Source organism: Balearica regulorum, chromosome 1, assembly GCF_011004875.1.
Source record: "Balearica regulorum gibbericeps isolate bBalReg1 chromosome 1, bBalReg1.pri, whole genome shotgun sequence".
NCBI classification, from domain to species: domain Eukaryota; kingdom Metazoa; phylum Chordata; class Aves; order Gruiformes; family Gruidae; genus Balearica; species Balearica regulorum.
Genome location: NC_046184.1, coordinates 78,674,843 through 78,689,510, shown reverse-complemented (window position 1 = coordinate 78,689,510; position 14,668 = coordinate 78,674,843). Strand labels below are relative to the sequence as shown.

General features: G+C 38.2%; 1 protein-coding gene across 1 annotated transcript in view; it reads right to left on the bottom strand.

Annotated features, from left to right (window-relative positions):
* Positions 1-14,668, bottom strand: part of ATXN10 (ataxin 10) — a 104,600-nt gene that overhangs the window by 74,647 nt on the left and 15,285 nt on the right. The window contains 2 exon segments of the mRNA XM_075760418.1: positions 546-710; positions 1,644-1,728. Coding sequence (XP_075616533.1) covers positions 546-710; positions 1,644-1,728 — 250 coding nt within the window.

Here is a 14,668-nt window from a genome sequence, read left to right as displayed (position 1 = left end):
AGTATGAAAATGAAACATGCAAGATTCACAACAAAACATCTTCTCTGTTATGGTATAAAAATGACTGCATGTTGAACTAGACAACAGATCTTCTAAAAAAACCAAAAAAACCCCAAAAATACCAGAACCCCCACCACGCGTCTTATGTAGTATTCACAAGCATTAATCATACAAGTCTTCCTAGCATGATCCAATAATTGCAGTCTGTAACACTATATTCTGCATAACTTCATTTCAAAAATCTCCACAAACCAGCACACAAGTATAAATTAGTTTGCATTCTAGAACCCTGTTTCATTAAACAAAAAAACCAGACCATTTTAAAACTCCTGTCTATATCCTCAACAAAAATGTAGTCTTATTTTAGCAGCAATCAAAACAGTCAGTAAGTGTCATGAAAATTATCTCTATACTAAATGACTAACTTGTAAATAGATCTTCACTTACTATTTAGCAGTGTCACAAATTTAGACATTTTAATACAGTGATTTACACTAGAAAAACATCTAATTAAGAGGGGGAAAAAAATATCTGAAGATACATACGACCACTCAGACTCCAACTGCTCTCTGTAGACTTTCAGGACATGAAGAACCACAGGCAAGTTCCCAGGATCCAGTAGTTCTCTCACTTTCTCTGAATTAAGGCAAGTGAACAGGACCATACAACAATAGGCAACGATTTTCTCATCACTGTACGTTAGGCATTTCCTTCAAGAGAAAATAAGGAGTTAAGAAAGTAAGCTAAAACTGACCCTGGAAAAACAGACTAGTGGCATTCAGCTCGTTGAGCTGTTGTTCTTTGCTGTATTTTAGAGAATTATAAGTTTGTCATTGCCCAAGAGGGACAGAAGTCATCTGCAAAGAAAAACATCCAACTCCTAGCTGATGGTCAAACTTAACAGGCAATTTACAAAACTAATGCTAAATTGGAGCTAACTAGAGATCTAGAAATCAGGTGAAACCATAATAATCATCTGCTTCTACTATCATAAGGTCTTTCTACATCCAGTGCTGACAAGTGGGCTCCAAAGCCACACTCAGAGTGATTATCAAATTGAATTAATGTGCCTTTGTTACTAGCTTACTATGAAAAACTTGGCCAAATACATCAACAATATTGTCACGTGTCTGCACAAAATTGTTTACATAATATTTCATTACACATATGTCATCAAACCTCCAGGAAGATATTCTGGTGAGGTTAGGAGAAGGGTAGAAGGACTGGAAGATTAAGTCACTTTTATAGATTCCATTTAATCCACAAATACTGACAGGCCTGCACAACATCAAAGTGAATAAAGAATGGGCTATGTTCTTGGAAATGATTCTAACTACTTGAAAACACCTCTGAAATAAAGTTTATGTTTGAATCTCATAATTTAAAATATATTTTTCCTCCAGTTTCTGTTAAAAGAAATCAATTTACAGTTAGTTTAGAACAAGCAGGTTTTTAAAGGTCCTGACCCCTGCGGGTGGACTAACAAAAAAAACATCTACAGGATATGGTCTCAACTGTCCCATTCTCACCAAAGTTATTTTTCAAAGCTTCATGGTGCTAGTAGAGGTACAACTATCATGTACAAAAGATTTGAATCTAACCACAGAAATTACATTAGAAAAAAAACCCGCATCCATGCTTACAAGAAGAGATCTGGGAAAGCACACTTCCAAATGCTATTCTGGGAATCTCCATTTCCTGCTGCAATGTTTCCAAGAAACTGGAGGACTACAACGAAGAGCTGAAAAAAAACCCCAGAAAATATATTAACAGGAATTCAAAGAAACACTAATAAAATTCATATAAATGACAAATTTCAACATTACAGCTATACACTGCAGAATCCACCTCAATTAAGCTTGGGTGCACTATTTCACTGCTACTGTACATAAATACTTGCATTTTCTCTTGTAATGAAAATAATTTTACAGAGGATTCTAGAATTAAACCCAAAACAATAATTTTTTTCCCCTCAGGCTTATATGAATATCAAACATTGGTTACTAGTGATTACAAGAACTAATTGATACTATCAGGGTTTAGGACAGACTGGTATCAATGAAAGCTTAGAGCTACAGTTAGCACAAACTGAAGCAGACCCATGCTGAACCAGTGGCTGCCACACAGCAGTGGCCATTTTGCCTCTTCCAAATCTGAGGTGGCTTTCTTCCTCAATATTAAATTAACACAAATAGGCTGCCTGTCATCACCTGAACTCTGCAAAAGCAGCTCTGCCTGCTACTGAGAGTGCTCCCCTGGCACCCTCCCTGAGGTGGAGCCAGAGAACTGAATCTGCTCCCTCACTACCTATGTTAAATTCTATTTAGCTGGACAAATCATTATATACTATGATGATGTGCTCAATACTTTCTGATTTCTATCCCAGAAAAATTAAGCCAGTACTCCAAGTAACTTTGCCTCCAATTTTAACACTGAATTTAATATGACAGATTTCTACTATTGCTACAAAAGGATTTATTCCAGCCTCCTCTCAATACAGACTCAAATATGGGAAGATAATATTTCATCATACAAGTTAATATCCTAGAGCCCGCCAAAAGATGTAAACTCATGAAAAACAAAAACATGAACCCACAGATCTCACAAAATTAAAACACTTTTTTGACCCTATTGACAGCTCTCATAGCCTGGCCCTTATTAATAGGTTGGCAAAGAAACTTAAAATTATATGTTCAAATGCAGTTTAACAGATATTACAAGCAGCAGCCTATTACAGACGGAGGTGGTCGATATTGCCAGATTCTGAAAATATAAAATTAGGTCTCTTTGAAAGGTGCTGTGCCAGCTGGCAGCCAGATTTCCTACAGAAGTCTGGGCATATGTCCTCTTGGGAACAAAAAAAGCAAGTCTAAAATGAGGGCACTTGGGCTTAGAAATAGTAACCTTTTTTCCATATACATTTTTTAAGCCCAAAATATGTATGTCCTCTCCATAATGTATTTTGAATCATTCTCCTTTATGCTTTAGTTCTTAAGATCTCTGTTCTCTCTCCCTGCACACCTGCACTTTTTTATTACTTTCTGCTCATCATTATGCTTCCGGTTCTCCCATCCATCTGGTTCCCATCCTGCTGACTCAGAATTTTTCTGAAGGACAGCAAGCATGGGCACGCTACCTTTCTAGCAGACATTTTATGGAAATACTTCCCTGCTAGAAAACATAACAAGGCAGTAAATCCTAGGAATAGGGTATTATTTCTCTTGGTGAACTCCTTACCTACTCTACTCTAAGAATGATCTCTAAGAGACATGAGGTTGGTTAATTACGCTCCAATCTTTACCTGCAATTTGCTTGACCTTTTTCAGCTATCAATTACACTTTTGCTGTTAGAGACTAAGCTGTCAAAAAAATATTACAGACTAGGGAAAAAAACCTGCTAAAGATCTTTTAAAAGTTGCCATCCTTACTGTAACAAAGATGAAATGCTATGAACACGTTTGCAGTACAATATAAATAGCTACAAATTCTCCATTATCACACACTGGAGTCTTAATATTTGTGAAAGCAACCACACTGCCCTTGTTCAATTGTGATGTCCTGAACAAGAAGGATCCAGGAAAAGGTCATGATTCTGTGGATGTACTATGGAAAAAAACCCAGTTTCATCTGTAAGTGCTTGTTTTTAACCAGTAATGGTTAACATTTTTCTTTAATTTAGAGGACATAAATCAGTGTATGTGCAAGCAGATAATCTGTGAGACAAAAGCTACTGTATCTATTCACAACTAAGCAAGAAAAAGAGGATGTCTTGATAATGCAACATTTCCCCATGCAAGTAATCTCATGTGATGAATCTCAGCAATTCTAAAGATGTAATTCTACAAACACCTGAGGTAATTGAGCTACACCAGGAGTACAGATTACACACAACAGGACCTACCTCTCAATCTGTCCAATCAATTCATGTGTTCTGTCACAACTACAGTGGAACTGCTGCACTGCTGCAGTGCCTGAACTCCTTTTCCCTACCAAAAAAATGTATTTCATATTACAAAAAAAAATATAATTCGTTTCAGAGTACTTAGCTTGTGCCAGGTCAATGACATATGCCAAATCGGTTCGTGTACTGGAGTGTGAGTATTTATGCTTTGGCTTCTATGATCACGGATCTACCTTTGAGAAGCTAGGTCTGCTGGGAGCTGATGAGATTCACCTGACCAAGTGGGACAAGAGGGTCTTCACCAACAAGCTGGACAGATTTGTACGGTGAGACCCAACTGGAGTAATGCATCCAGCTCTGGAGTCCCCAGTACAAGACAAACATGGAGTTGTTAGAGACAAGTCCAAAGAGCGACATGAAATGGTCAAAGGCCTGGAACACCTCTCCCATGAGAAAAGCTGAGAGAGTTGGGGTTCTTCAGCCTGGAGAAGAAAAGGCTCTTGAGAGACCATATTTCAGCCATTCAATAGATAAAGGGGGCTTATAAAAAATGATGGAGGGAGACTTTTTACCAGGGCCTGTAGTGATAGGACAAGGGGTAATGACTTTAAACTAATAGAGGGTAGGTTTAGATTAGATATAAGGAAGAATTTTTTTTCCTGATAAGAGTGGTGAAACACTGGAACAGGTTGCCAAGAGAAGTTGTGGATGGCCCCTCCCTGGAAGTGATCAAGACCAGGATGGATGGGGCTTTGGGCAACCTGGTCTAGTGGAACTTGTCCCTGCCCATGGCAGATGGGTGGAACTTGGTGATCTTTAAACGTCTTCCAACCCAAACCATGCTAGGATTCTATGTGCCATGTCCGGCAATCACAGATGAACAGTCAACAATGAAGAGGGGCAAACAGCATTACAAGTCATTACAGCACCACAACTAGAGTAGCTCATCATAGCATGTTCTCTGAATCACATCACAGTAGCATCTGCATGGTTGTGCTTACAAAAAACCAAACACACACACACTTCCCCCCAAAACCCCAGAGCTGCACCTAGTGGTCTAAGAGTATGCAAATGTCTCATATGCAGCGTTTCTCTCCAAAAATGATTCCAGATAAAATGTACTAGCCTAGCACCAGCTACCAAGTGACAATGAATTTTGATATGAGCATTTGAAATCTGTATTTTGGTATTTATGCTTTAAAAGTGAACCCCTCAAAAATCCAAATCCAACCAGAGCAGTTAACTCACAGCAAGGTATGCATGTGTTAAAAAAATGCAAATGCTACAATAAAAGTTAAGCATTGCATTCCCAACTATGGAAGTCTCTTCTTAGCATTCAGTTTCCATGTTTCTCTTTTTTGTTTTACCGCTATTGGACTTGACTGTTGCAACATGATTCAACTATGCTTAGAAATCTGTAGAATCCAGATACTGCCTTTCTCCTCTACAACGTCATTGTCCTTACAGCAAAAGCAAGAAAATCTACAATCCGATTAAGACAGACTTCATTGCACAGTACATCAACTGAAACTATTTTGCCATCTATTCAATAAGCCATGTGCTTTCTGAAAAAGGGAAAGAAAAAAAAAAAAGACTATTTCACCTTTTCCCTGAAAACTTACAGATCTTTACAAAGCTAAAAATAATTGTCAACCACTCTTTCCAGCTGCATTAGCTAGTATTTGGGAAACACTACTTGTGACAATTATAAAAAAGTATGCCTTTTCCCTCAGATGTTAAATAAATCAGTCCTAAGTCCACCCCCTAGCTGCTGGTGTCTATAAGCACTGACTTTAAGAAATTCTGTAGCTATGGGCACAGCTAAATTTTAATTCAAAAAATGTTACACTGTGTGTGGTCAACAAGACTATTTTTAACCTAATGGTCAACCACTGTGAAATTACATGTACTCAGATGTAACTTCTGATACACAGATCGACCCTAGAGCTGAAGAAAATTTTTCCCTCCATTGAGATTTCAATGGTTCCTATAAAAGCAGGATGTTCTTTAGCAAATGCACATGTTCAGATTACGTGTTGCTTTGACAACCAGCCTGCAATGGGTTATGGAGAATTTTCCAGGTTCTACAACAATAAACTCTTTATACAGCAGGGTGACGCGTACAAGGGGAAATGCTGGCTCTTTTCCTAATGAATTTTGGTACCTAAATGTTTGTCTACATGTAAACTGATCTTTTAGAGTTGCTCAACGCCACTCATGCAAAAGGTGAGACAGCTGCTACTTTATGGCCCTGCATGAGGATGGCTTAAATGCATTCCAACAGTTCAGTTACCTTCAAGATCACAACTCCATTTGTTCCTTTCAATCTCTTATGATCACACACTAACTGAACCAAGCTCTAGCGCACACTATTAATTTAACAGTCATATTGCAGTACTACCCAGATGGTCTGAAGGACACACCTGAACCTTTCACAGGCCCGACCCTGCATCTTGATCCTCACAAAGAGGTCATTTCACATGGTGGCATTTGCAGAATCAGATTGTGTGTTAGATGAAAACTGAAAATCCTTGAAGTTATTAGGACAAAGATTTTAAGCATCCTGATTTTAAAAGGCAATAGCTTGTTTCCCTCTGCTCCACATGGTTAGGTGATAATATTTCCAAAAAACGTATTAAAGTTCCAGGACTAAAGTTAGAAGAGTTTATTGCTCGTAAGCCCTCTATCAGCCAGATTAACTGCAATTTCTCCCCCACCCCCCTCCCCAGTATCTTTCCTGATTAGATTGATATACACAACCATTATGTTATTACGCAATATATTTGCTGTAGTATATATTATTTAAAAGTTCATATTCATACACATTTTCCCTATTCATATATAGAGCATGAGATTTTTTCTGGTGGATAATCAGAGTTATCTTTCAAATTCCTACTACCATTTCTCTAATCAAGAGCAGGAACCCACGACTTGCTCACCAAAACGCTTGAAAACAAAAGTGGCAGAGACTTACAATAGTCATAAGAAGAGATTTCCATTATTTTTTTGGGGGGGGCAGACAGCGCAGAGATAGTTATAAGTACAATCCTCTGCCTTTACTGGAGCTACACAGAGATGTAAAATAAATCCAATCAAAGCATGTACAAAGCTGTACAACATCACTTGTGCAAACATAAGACTAGCAAGCTCGCTTATCTGTCTTTAATGCTTTGCTAACCATTAACCATGCACGAAGGATACAGCTGGTGTGCCCCCTCCGGACTGGGGCATGTACAAAGGTTTACAACTACTTAGACCAAATCACAGCCTCCTGACAGCCTGTACACCTTTTAAGTTGCCTGTGAGCTTTGCAAATCTAAACTGTGGACTGTGAGCCATTACACAGACCACCTTTGGTGTTTGTTAAACAATGGCAGAATATTTTGTGATATATTGCCATCCCTGGAAAAAAAAAAAACCCTTCAACTCAGCAATAAGGTGTAGGCCTTTATTACTATAAAATGTTAGTTTCCACCACTATCATCCGGTCATTGACTTGTTTCCTTGTGGCTGCAAAGTTAAAGCAACTTCCAGTCATAAAAAGAGTTATTTGCCTCTTCACCACCATGAATCATACCACAAATACTGATGAAAACGTATTTTCCTTGGAAAACACTCTGTCTAGACTACTCAAATTGAATGTACAATACATATATGGGTTCTGTCATTAAAGTTATTAAAATAGTGCTTAGTATTTTATTTCTGTAAATAAAATGAACGTCTAGCTACCGATTATATTTCCACCTTGATCATACTGCACTTGCTGCAGTGCAGACTAGTAACCCATTTTACCATCCTGGAATACCAAGAATGTTGTGTTTAATAAGTTTCTGTTCCACCTCCTCATCTCCTCCACCTCCAAAGAAAGTAACACTCTTAATTTTTTTCTTTCCCTTCAGAAATGCCAACTCTAATATTAACAGAACATTACGTACAGCGACTGGACAACCATTCTGTTCTGGAAGAATAAATGTCTAGGCAAAATATCACACTTTGTTCTTACTAAAAAGGAGAATTTGACTCAAAGACAAGAAAAATCCCCCCAAAATTATTAAAAGTTCAGAGTTACCAGTGAATTAGAAGGGAGTTGGAAGAAACCATCAGACCACTCATCAAATTATCTGATGCAAATTAAGTTCTAACACGATCTCATAATGGTACAGTAAAAAAAGTTAAAAAATTCTGCATTTACTAGGAAATAGTCAGTATGACAGCCTGACATATGGTCAGTTTCATACTGATACCATTCATATAGCATTAGCAATTAAACACAGTTAACAGGACTGTTCTCTATCTTCCGGTATTTTAATTGCATCATTTTATTTTTAGAAAATAAACATCATAAGTGTGTTCATGACTAATAAACTATCTATTAAAATCTAAAGGCATAATAAATGGGACTCCTGTTCTATCCCCGCAAGTAGCAAAAACACATGCCTGAGATTATTCTCCTATGTGAAGTAAAAAACGTGTAAGTGCTTGCAGACTTGGGAACTGCATTTATAAGCCTTCCTGCATGCGTTAGGATGTAAAATCTTTTTCTTGAATTAACCTAAAAGTTGAGCTAAATCCAACAGACAATGTCTCTTTAAAGACCCTGCTCTAGCAAAATCAGCAAGTTTGAAGTACTGGGGAGTCTCAACCTGGACTTAAACCATGCCAGGAACCAAGAAAAATAACGAAAAGGACTGGCCACCCACTGTGTGTTATTCGCGGTATCTAACCATAATGACACACTACTACATGATACCTTGTACAGGTCTGGGGAAAAAAAAAAGATTAACATGTAAAACACTAACCAAGATTATGAGCAAAATTTCTCCAATTATTTTTGGATGGCATACTGTGGATGTTGTTTCATTTAACCCAAAATTTCCACTGAAGTGCTTATATTTTCCCCAGAAAAGCTAAATGATCTTTTTCTGTAAGTCTGTGGAAAGAATATCAGACTTTTTTTCCCCCCTTGACCATTTTATATTCTGTATCTAGCTAATAAATGGATCACGGTCCTTTTGCAATAGACAGAGATCAACAAGTAAACTTACATTTAGTATTTTTACTTGCATACCACATTAATATACAGCAACAGTTTTAGCATCCACAATTTTGGGTATTGCCATTATTTTTATTACTTTTTTATACCTATAAAGGCAGCTTGCCTCTTCTCATTGCCTTGTTTACAGTCTATTCCCGTATCACACGTGATGTATGCCCACAGGATGGAAGAAAGGGAAACAACTTGACGTCTCCTGGTACAAATCTTGTAACTTTTCCTTCCTACACTGGCAATATTCCTAATTCTCACTGAAAAGTGAGGAACAGGCACGAGGAATTTCTCTCCAAGCCAAAACTGCTAGCAAAGAAAGGATGCTGCAGAATGGAGAAAGAAAAGAAAAAACAAAAACAAAATTCTTGTAGCTTGTGTCAGGAAAGCCACAGTTACAGACAGCCCCCCTCCTTTTCCACCAGAACAATCTCATGTAACTGGAGAGTCTGGAAGCTGAGCCATGGCAATGATAAACCAAAAGGCTGAGAGAATGCCATGGTGAACTTCTACACAAATTATATCTACCTGGATTTTTATCCAAACAGGAGACAGTTTACCCAAAGACAAGCAGATGCCTCACATTGTTCTCTTTGCCTGGATCCTTTCCAGCCCACTTCCATCTCGTTTTCCTGGAGGAAGAACTATAGCACTCTCAGGTCCCTGTGGGATGCTCTTCAGCAGGGGCATTCCTCTCAGTACATGTGAAAACAGTTAAGCTTCTTCTCCCTACATTAGGATGCTCTGTCTTTAGGAAGGTCTCTGCATTAAAAGGTTGTTTGCCCATTCTTCCCACCTTGATCTTATGATCCTGATGTCCCTGCTGGGAAAAACAAAACCAACCTGGATCTGATCATATCCTGTAAGAACATAATGTAATCTTTACAATAAACGTATCCTTTATCTCTTCTCCTCCATCACAGCCATAAGGCAGGGAAGAAGCATGTGACCTGCACTATGTCCATCATTGCCAATAACCACAGGATCTATTAGGGTCAGTATCTAATTGGCAAACCCCATTGATGCCCTTTCCCGGCCAAAGCCTAGCACATTATGAGATAAAGACTGGTTCCTCTTCCTGCCTTTGATGTAGAGGGAAGCTAGAAAGAGCCACCAAGCAGCTGTTGCAAGGTAAGATGATCAAAAATACGATGGCCCTGCTCACATCAGAGCTGCCCTGTGCAGCTGCTGATTCAGCACACAATGTCAGAGCAAAGCAAAAACACCACAGCCTTTCCCACCAAAATGCAAGGAACAAATTTTCCATACATAATAGAACAGTAATTTACCACCACCACCACCACCTTTACCGTCAACCAATGGTGACCATCTTAAATCTATAGGTATTGCTGCAAGTTTTGATTCACATATATTTATGTAGATTAGAAACCTGCCTCATTACGAATCTCATTGACATTATTTGCCGGTAGGGTAGGGACAGTAAAGAACAAGGAAGGAAGGAAGGAAAGGGCTTACAGAACACTGTATTTAAAGGTCCACAGAAATATAGGCATTACTGTTCATTTCAAGCCTCAACCAAAGTAACCAGAAACCATTCTAATTAAATAGACATCAGCAAACTCCCATTTCCTTTGTGCTCCAAGTGGGTATCAGTCCACATTATAAAACCACTATGCATGTGTCATAAATCAGCAACATCTTGGCAGGCTGTTACTAGAAAGCCTCCAAATTGCAGGAGCAAGAAAAAAAACAAGACAGCTATACACACTGCCTAAAAGCAGTATCAGCAATGAGAAAAGAGAAACCTACAAGACAGTCCACTGACAGCCTACTAAGTGTTCTAACTTAAAGGATATTAGCTCAGGTTAGTCTCTCTCCTAAAAAGAGCAAAATGATTTACATTGACTCTGAGACAGTCATCACCTCTGTCTGCCAGTACAGCAATCAAATTTTTTTTGCTGTGAGTACCATGGAAAGGACAGTTTTGATCATCAATGCAACAGACATCACACTGTTGGAAAGCACCAGCTTTTTTGTCACTATTTCAAAGTCTGCTTCCAATGCCATCCATGTCATCAGTATCTGACAGATGAACCTCCTTAGGCAAGATCTGGTCTGTAGTTCAAATTGTACCTCAACAAGCTGCTGCAATAATACACTTTTATACTCAGTCCACGGTAAATAAAGTAATTCTGTTCAGCACAGCTTAAATCAGTCAGTCACTGCAGAAGCAACAGGACTCAAGTACAGAATGAAGTCCAAGGAAGAAAAATCCCACTGTCAGGAACCACCGGATTCAAACTCAGTAGGACATTTAGACCAGAGTTAGGAAAAGGTTTTAAAATGAGAGGGGTCTTCCACAGGACTAAGAAGGAATAAACACAGCAAGCTGGAGCTTACTATATTCAGACACAAGATCCTACAACTACTACAGCTGTCTGTGGTATCAAGGGTCTAGTAATGATTCAAGCCCTGTTGAAAGCCCCACTCCCTCCTCTTCTCCCCCCCCCCCATTAAGATAAGAAAATGTTGCATTTAAATAGTGTCCCTGTTCCTAAAGCTGATCCCTTCTTCAATGGATCTGAACTTGCTCTCCTCAAACCTCACTCCACTCCAGATGTTATTAAAATGAGAAAAAGAAATCAAGGTATGTGTAAAGTTTCCATATTAATACCAGAAGTCACAGCCAAGCCATGCGCATGAACACAGATGTGTCAGGCTGAAAACAATAGTAACACTGGCATTTTCTCAAAATGACAGTTATTGCTGTATCATATAAATACACTTTATGGTACTAACCATGCAGGGCACAGTTAGTTGTGCCTGTACACAGTGCACAAGATTCAAAATGTGGGACTCTCAGTGCACAGAGCAAGAGTTAACCACTCTTACATGCACAAGAGCTAAAGAGAATTCAGTGTTTGTTAACTCAGGACAATTCATCGTCTTAGTCCAGGTTTGGCTCTTTTCCTTCTGCGGACAGCTGAAAGAGGTGTAAAAGTTGGCTCCCTATTTTGCAGTTTCTGAAAAAAAGCTGAAGAACAAAGACCTGGAACAATGACCTGCACCAAAGCCCACTCAAATCAGTCTTTTCACAGCCTTTAATGGACTTTGGACCAAACTATGAGGACCAAGAGAACCTTCTCGCCCACAGAAGGTGGCATCAGGTTGACATGCTTAGGAAGGGTTGAGCTTGCACGGCTGTAATCCTTGCCGTAGATATTCTGAAGACAGTTCATTAAAAAGCTGTGTCAACATTCACCAAAACACAGCACAGACAGAGTAGTTATAAAGTTAAAATTGCAGTATAGGGCAGGCCTAGAGTATTTTTACATCTGGTAATGTACCATTGCCCAGCAGCAAGAACATCTAAGTCCCGCCCGCACCATGAACTAGCAAAGGGACAACTGTCTGTTATTAGAAAACCTCGTACTTGCTTTGTAGCATAGACATTTCTGGGAGGATGCTCAGAGTCACTTTCAATTAGGAAGAATAATAAAAATAAAAATATAAATAATGAGCTAAACAAAAAGGAACCAAAAAAACCTGAACAACCCCAAATGGTACCAAGAGAACAAACCAATTACCTAAAACTTTCCTGTTTGGCAAAGTAGTAAAATGCTCTGAGCTAAAATAATTAAGGGATAGCAAAACTCAAAAAAACACATGGATTTTCTTAAGCTATGGAAACATGAAACCAAAATCCCAATACAAGTGCAAATAGCAGTTTCCTTCTACCAGATAGTGTATCAACTGATTGTTAGGGCATACACTCTGCAAATGCTACAAAGACCATGAAAATCCCAGTATTATTTTTACAGATTGGAAAAACACAAAGGCCAAAAACAACACCAATAAGTCAAATAAAAAACTCATGCTTATGTTTACATAAAAGTTTGATGAGCATAATATATTCGTCACATTCCCACAATTATTCCCCGAAAATACTATAAATATTATTTTGACAATGTAATTATAGTTTTTACTTTAATAGTGGCAGCAAAGTACTGGCACCAATCCCCAATCCTAAAAGCCTAGACAGACAAAGCAATGATCACACATGGAAACTGGCAACTGTTAAGATCAGGACTGTTCCTTATTTATATGGCTAAAAAAAGTTTGTTTAAATTAGCATCTGGTTTATTTAAGCTGTAAAACATAAGTAGTTTAATTGTGCTAGCAGTAAGCAAAAGGAAACCCCAAATACAAAAATAAATGAAAGTGCAGATTTTTAAATTCTCTTCTTCCAAGCAACTGAGGCATGCTCCTTTCATGCTGCTTTTTGGGAACTAACCCCCACGGACTGTGGGTCCATTCAGGAACTGTTCTCTCCCACTTCCTCTCCCTTGAAAGAAAAGCTAATATGAATATGAATTTACATTGACAAATGTCACCTATTAACCGTTCGTGATGTTTTGACTCTATACGACAAGTAAAACGGTTCAAGCTTTCTAACCGCTTACTCTCTCATTCCACTTAAATCAACGTGTAACACAACTCACATAACAAATCTGCAGTGTAATAATTTACAGTATGTGCTCACAAAAAAAACCCTAAAAACAAAGCAACAACAAAAAACAAAACAAAATAAACCTCCACAAAACAGTTTGCCTCCTCCTCCAAAGATAAATATAGAGGGCACTGATGTGGGAAGGAAGGAAGGATTAGCTTTCCTTCCTTAGCCCTGTTGGTTTAAATTTAGTAGCCATTGTGTTTGAGAGTCTCCAGGATACAATTTAAAAGTTACATCTTCTTCAGTTGTAGTCACATTACAGTCAAATTCATATAACCAAGCCTGTGTGGAGACACTTGTTGTTCAGACAGTAAAGAGAGACCTCTGTTTATAGGCAATAAAACTTAGCAATGGTTTCCCAAATGCATTGGGTGAGCTCTGGATATTTGCTCTGCTATGATGTCTGTCACAGCAATTTACTGTTCCATCCCACTTCCCAGGCATATTTTAAAATATTTGTATTATTAAAATATTAAAATGTTAAAATTTATACAATATTAAAATATTGTATAAAACACAAGCAGTAATTCAGTACAACATGATTAAAGAACTACAAAAAGCAGTGAAAGCAGAATGCAAATGTTTTACAGAATAAAACAGAAACTTGAAAGACACTGATCAGGAAAAAAGAGAAGCACAAGGATAAGAGACTCCCTTGGTCAATACTGGCATTCCTTAAAGAATACTTAGGTGCCATAGTTGACAACTCTGTTTCTCTTTCCTGTTAACTTAAAATACATTGCTGAATGACCAGTCATTCAAAATGATAACGTACAGAAAAAAAAGAAAGTATCAAAAATAGGCCATAGATAATTAGACTCCTACGCCAGTATATAAGCCCCAAATGCCCTGATTTTCAAGCTAACTGGCTCTGCAAAGGAACCACTCAGATGTATTCTGAAAAGGTCAGAGTGTTTACTTCTAGCTCCTTTTCCTATTGCCAAGATACAATCTTTTTTATGGGACCAAAAGTAACAGCGCTGCTGTTGCCATTGCCTTCTAGGAGAAGAAAACAAATAAATATTTACAAGAATCAAGAAATGGTTAAGGACACATTGTTGCCCATTTAAAAAAAAGAATAAAGGAAAATTACTGTAGTGTTCTTTGGCAGGTTTGAGAATGTCACCTTCCCCTGCTTTTCCAGGCCCTCAAAATTCTCCAGTCTCAGTTTTCCAGTGCAATTCCAGTTTGCAAATGGTTGAGTTCAGATCTAGGAACAGGTCAGAGCAAAGAAACAACTTCTGTTTCA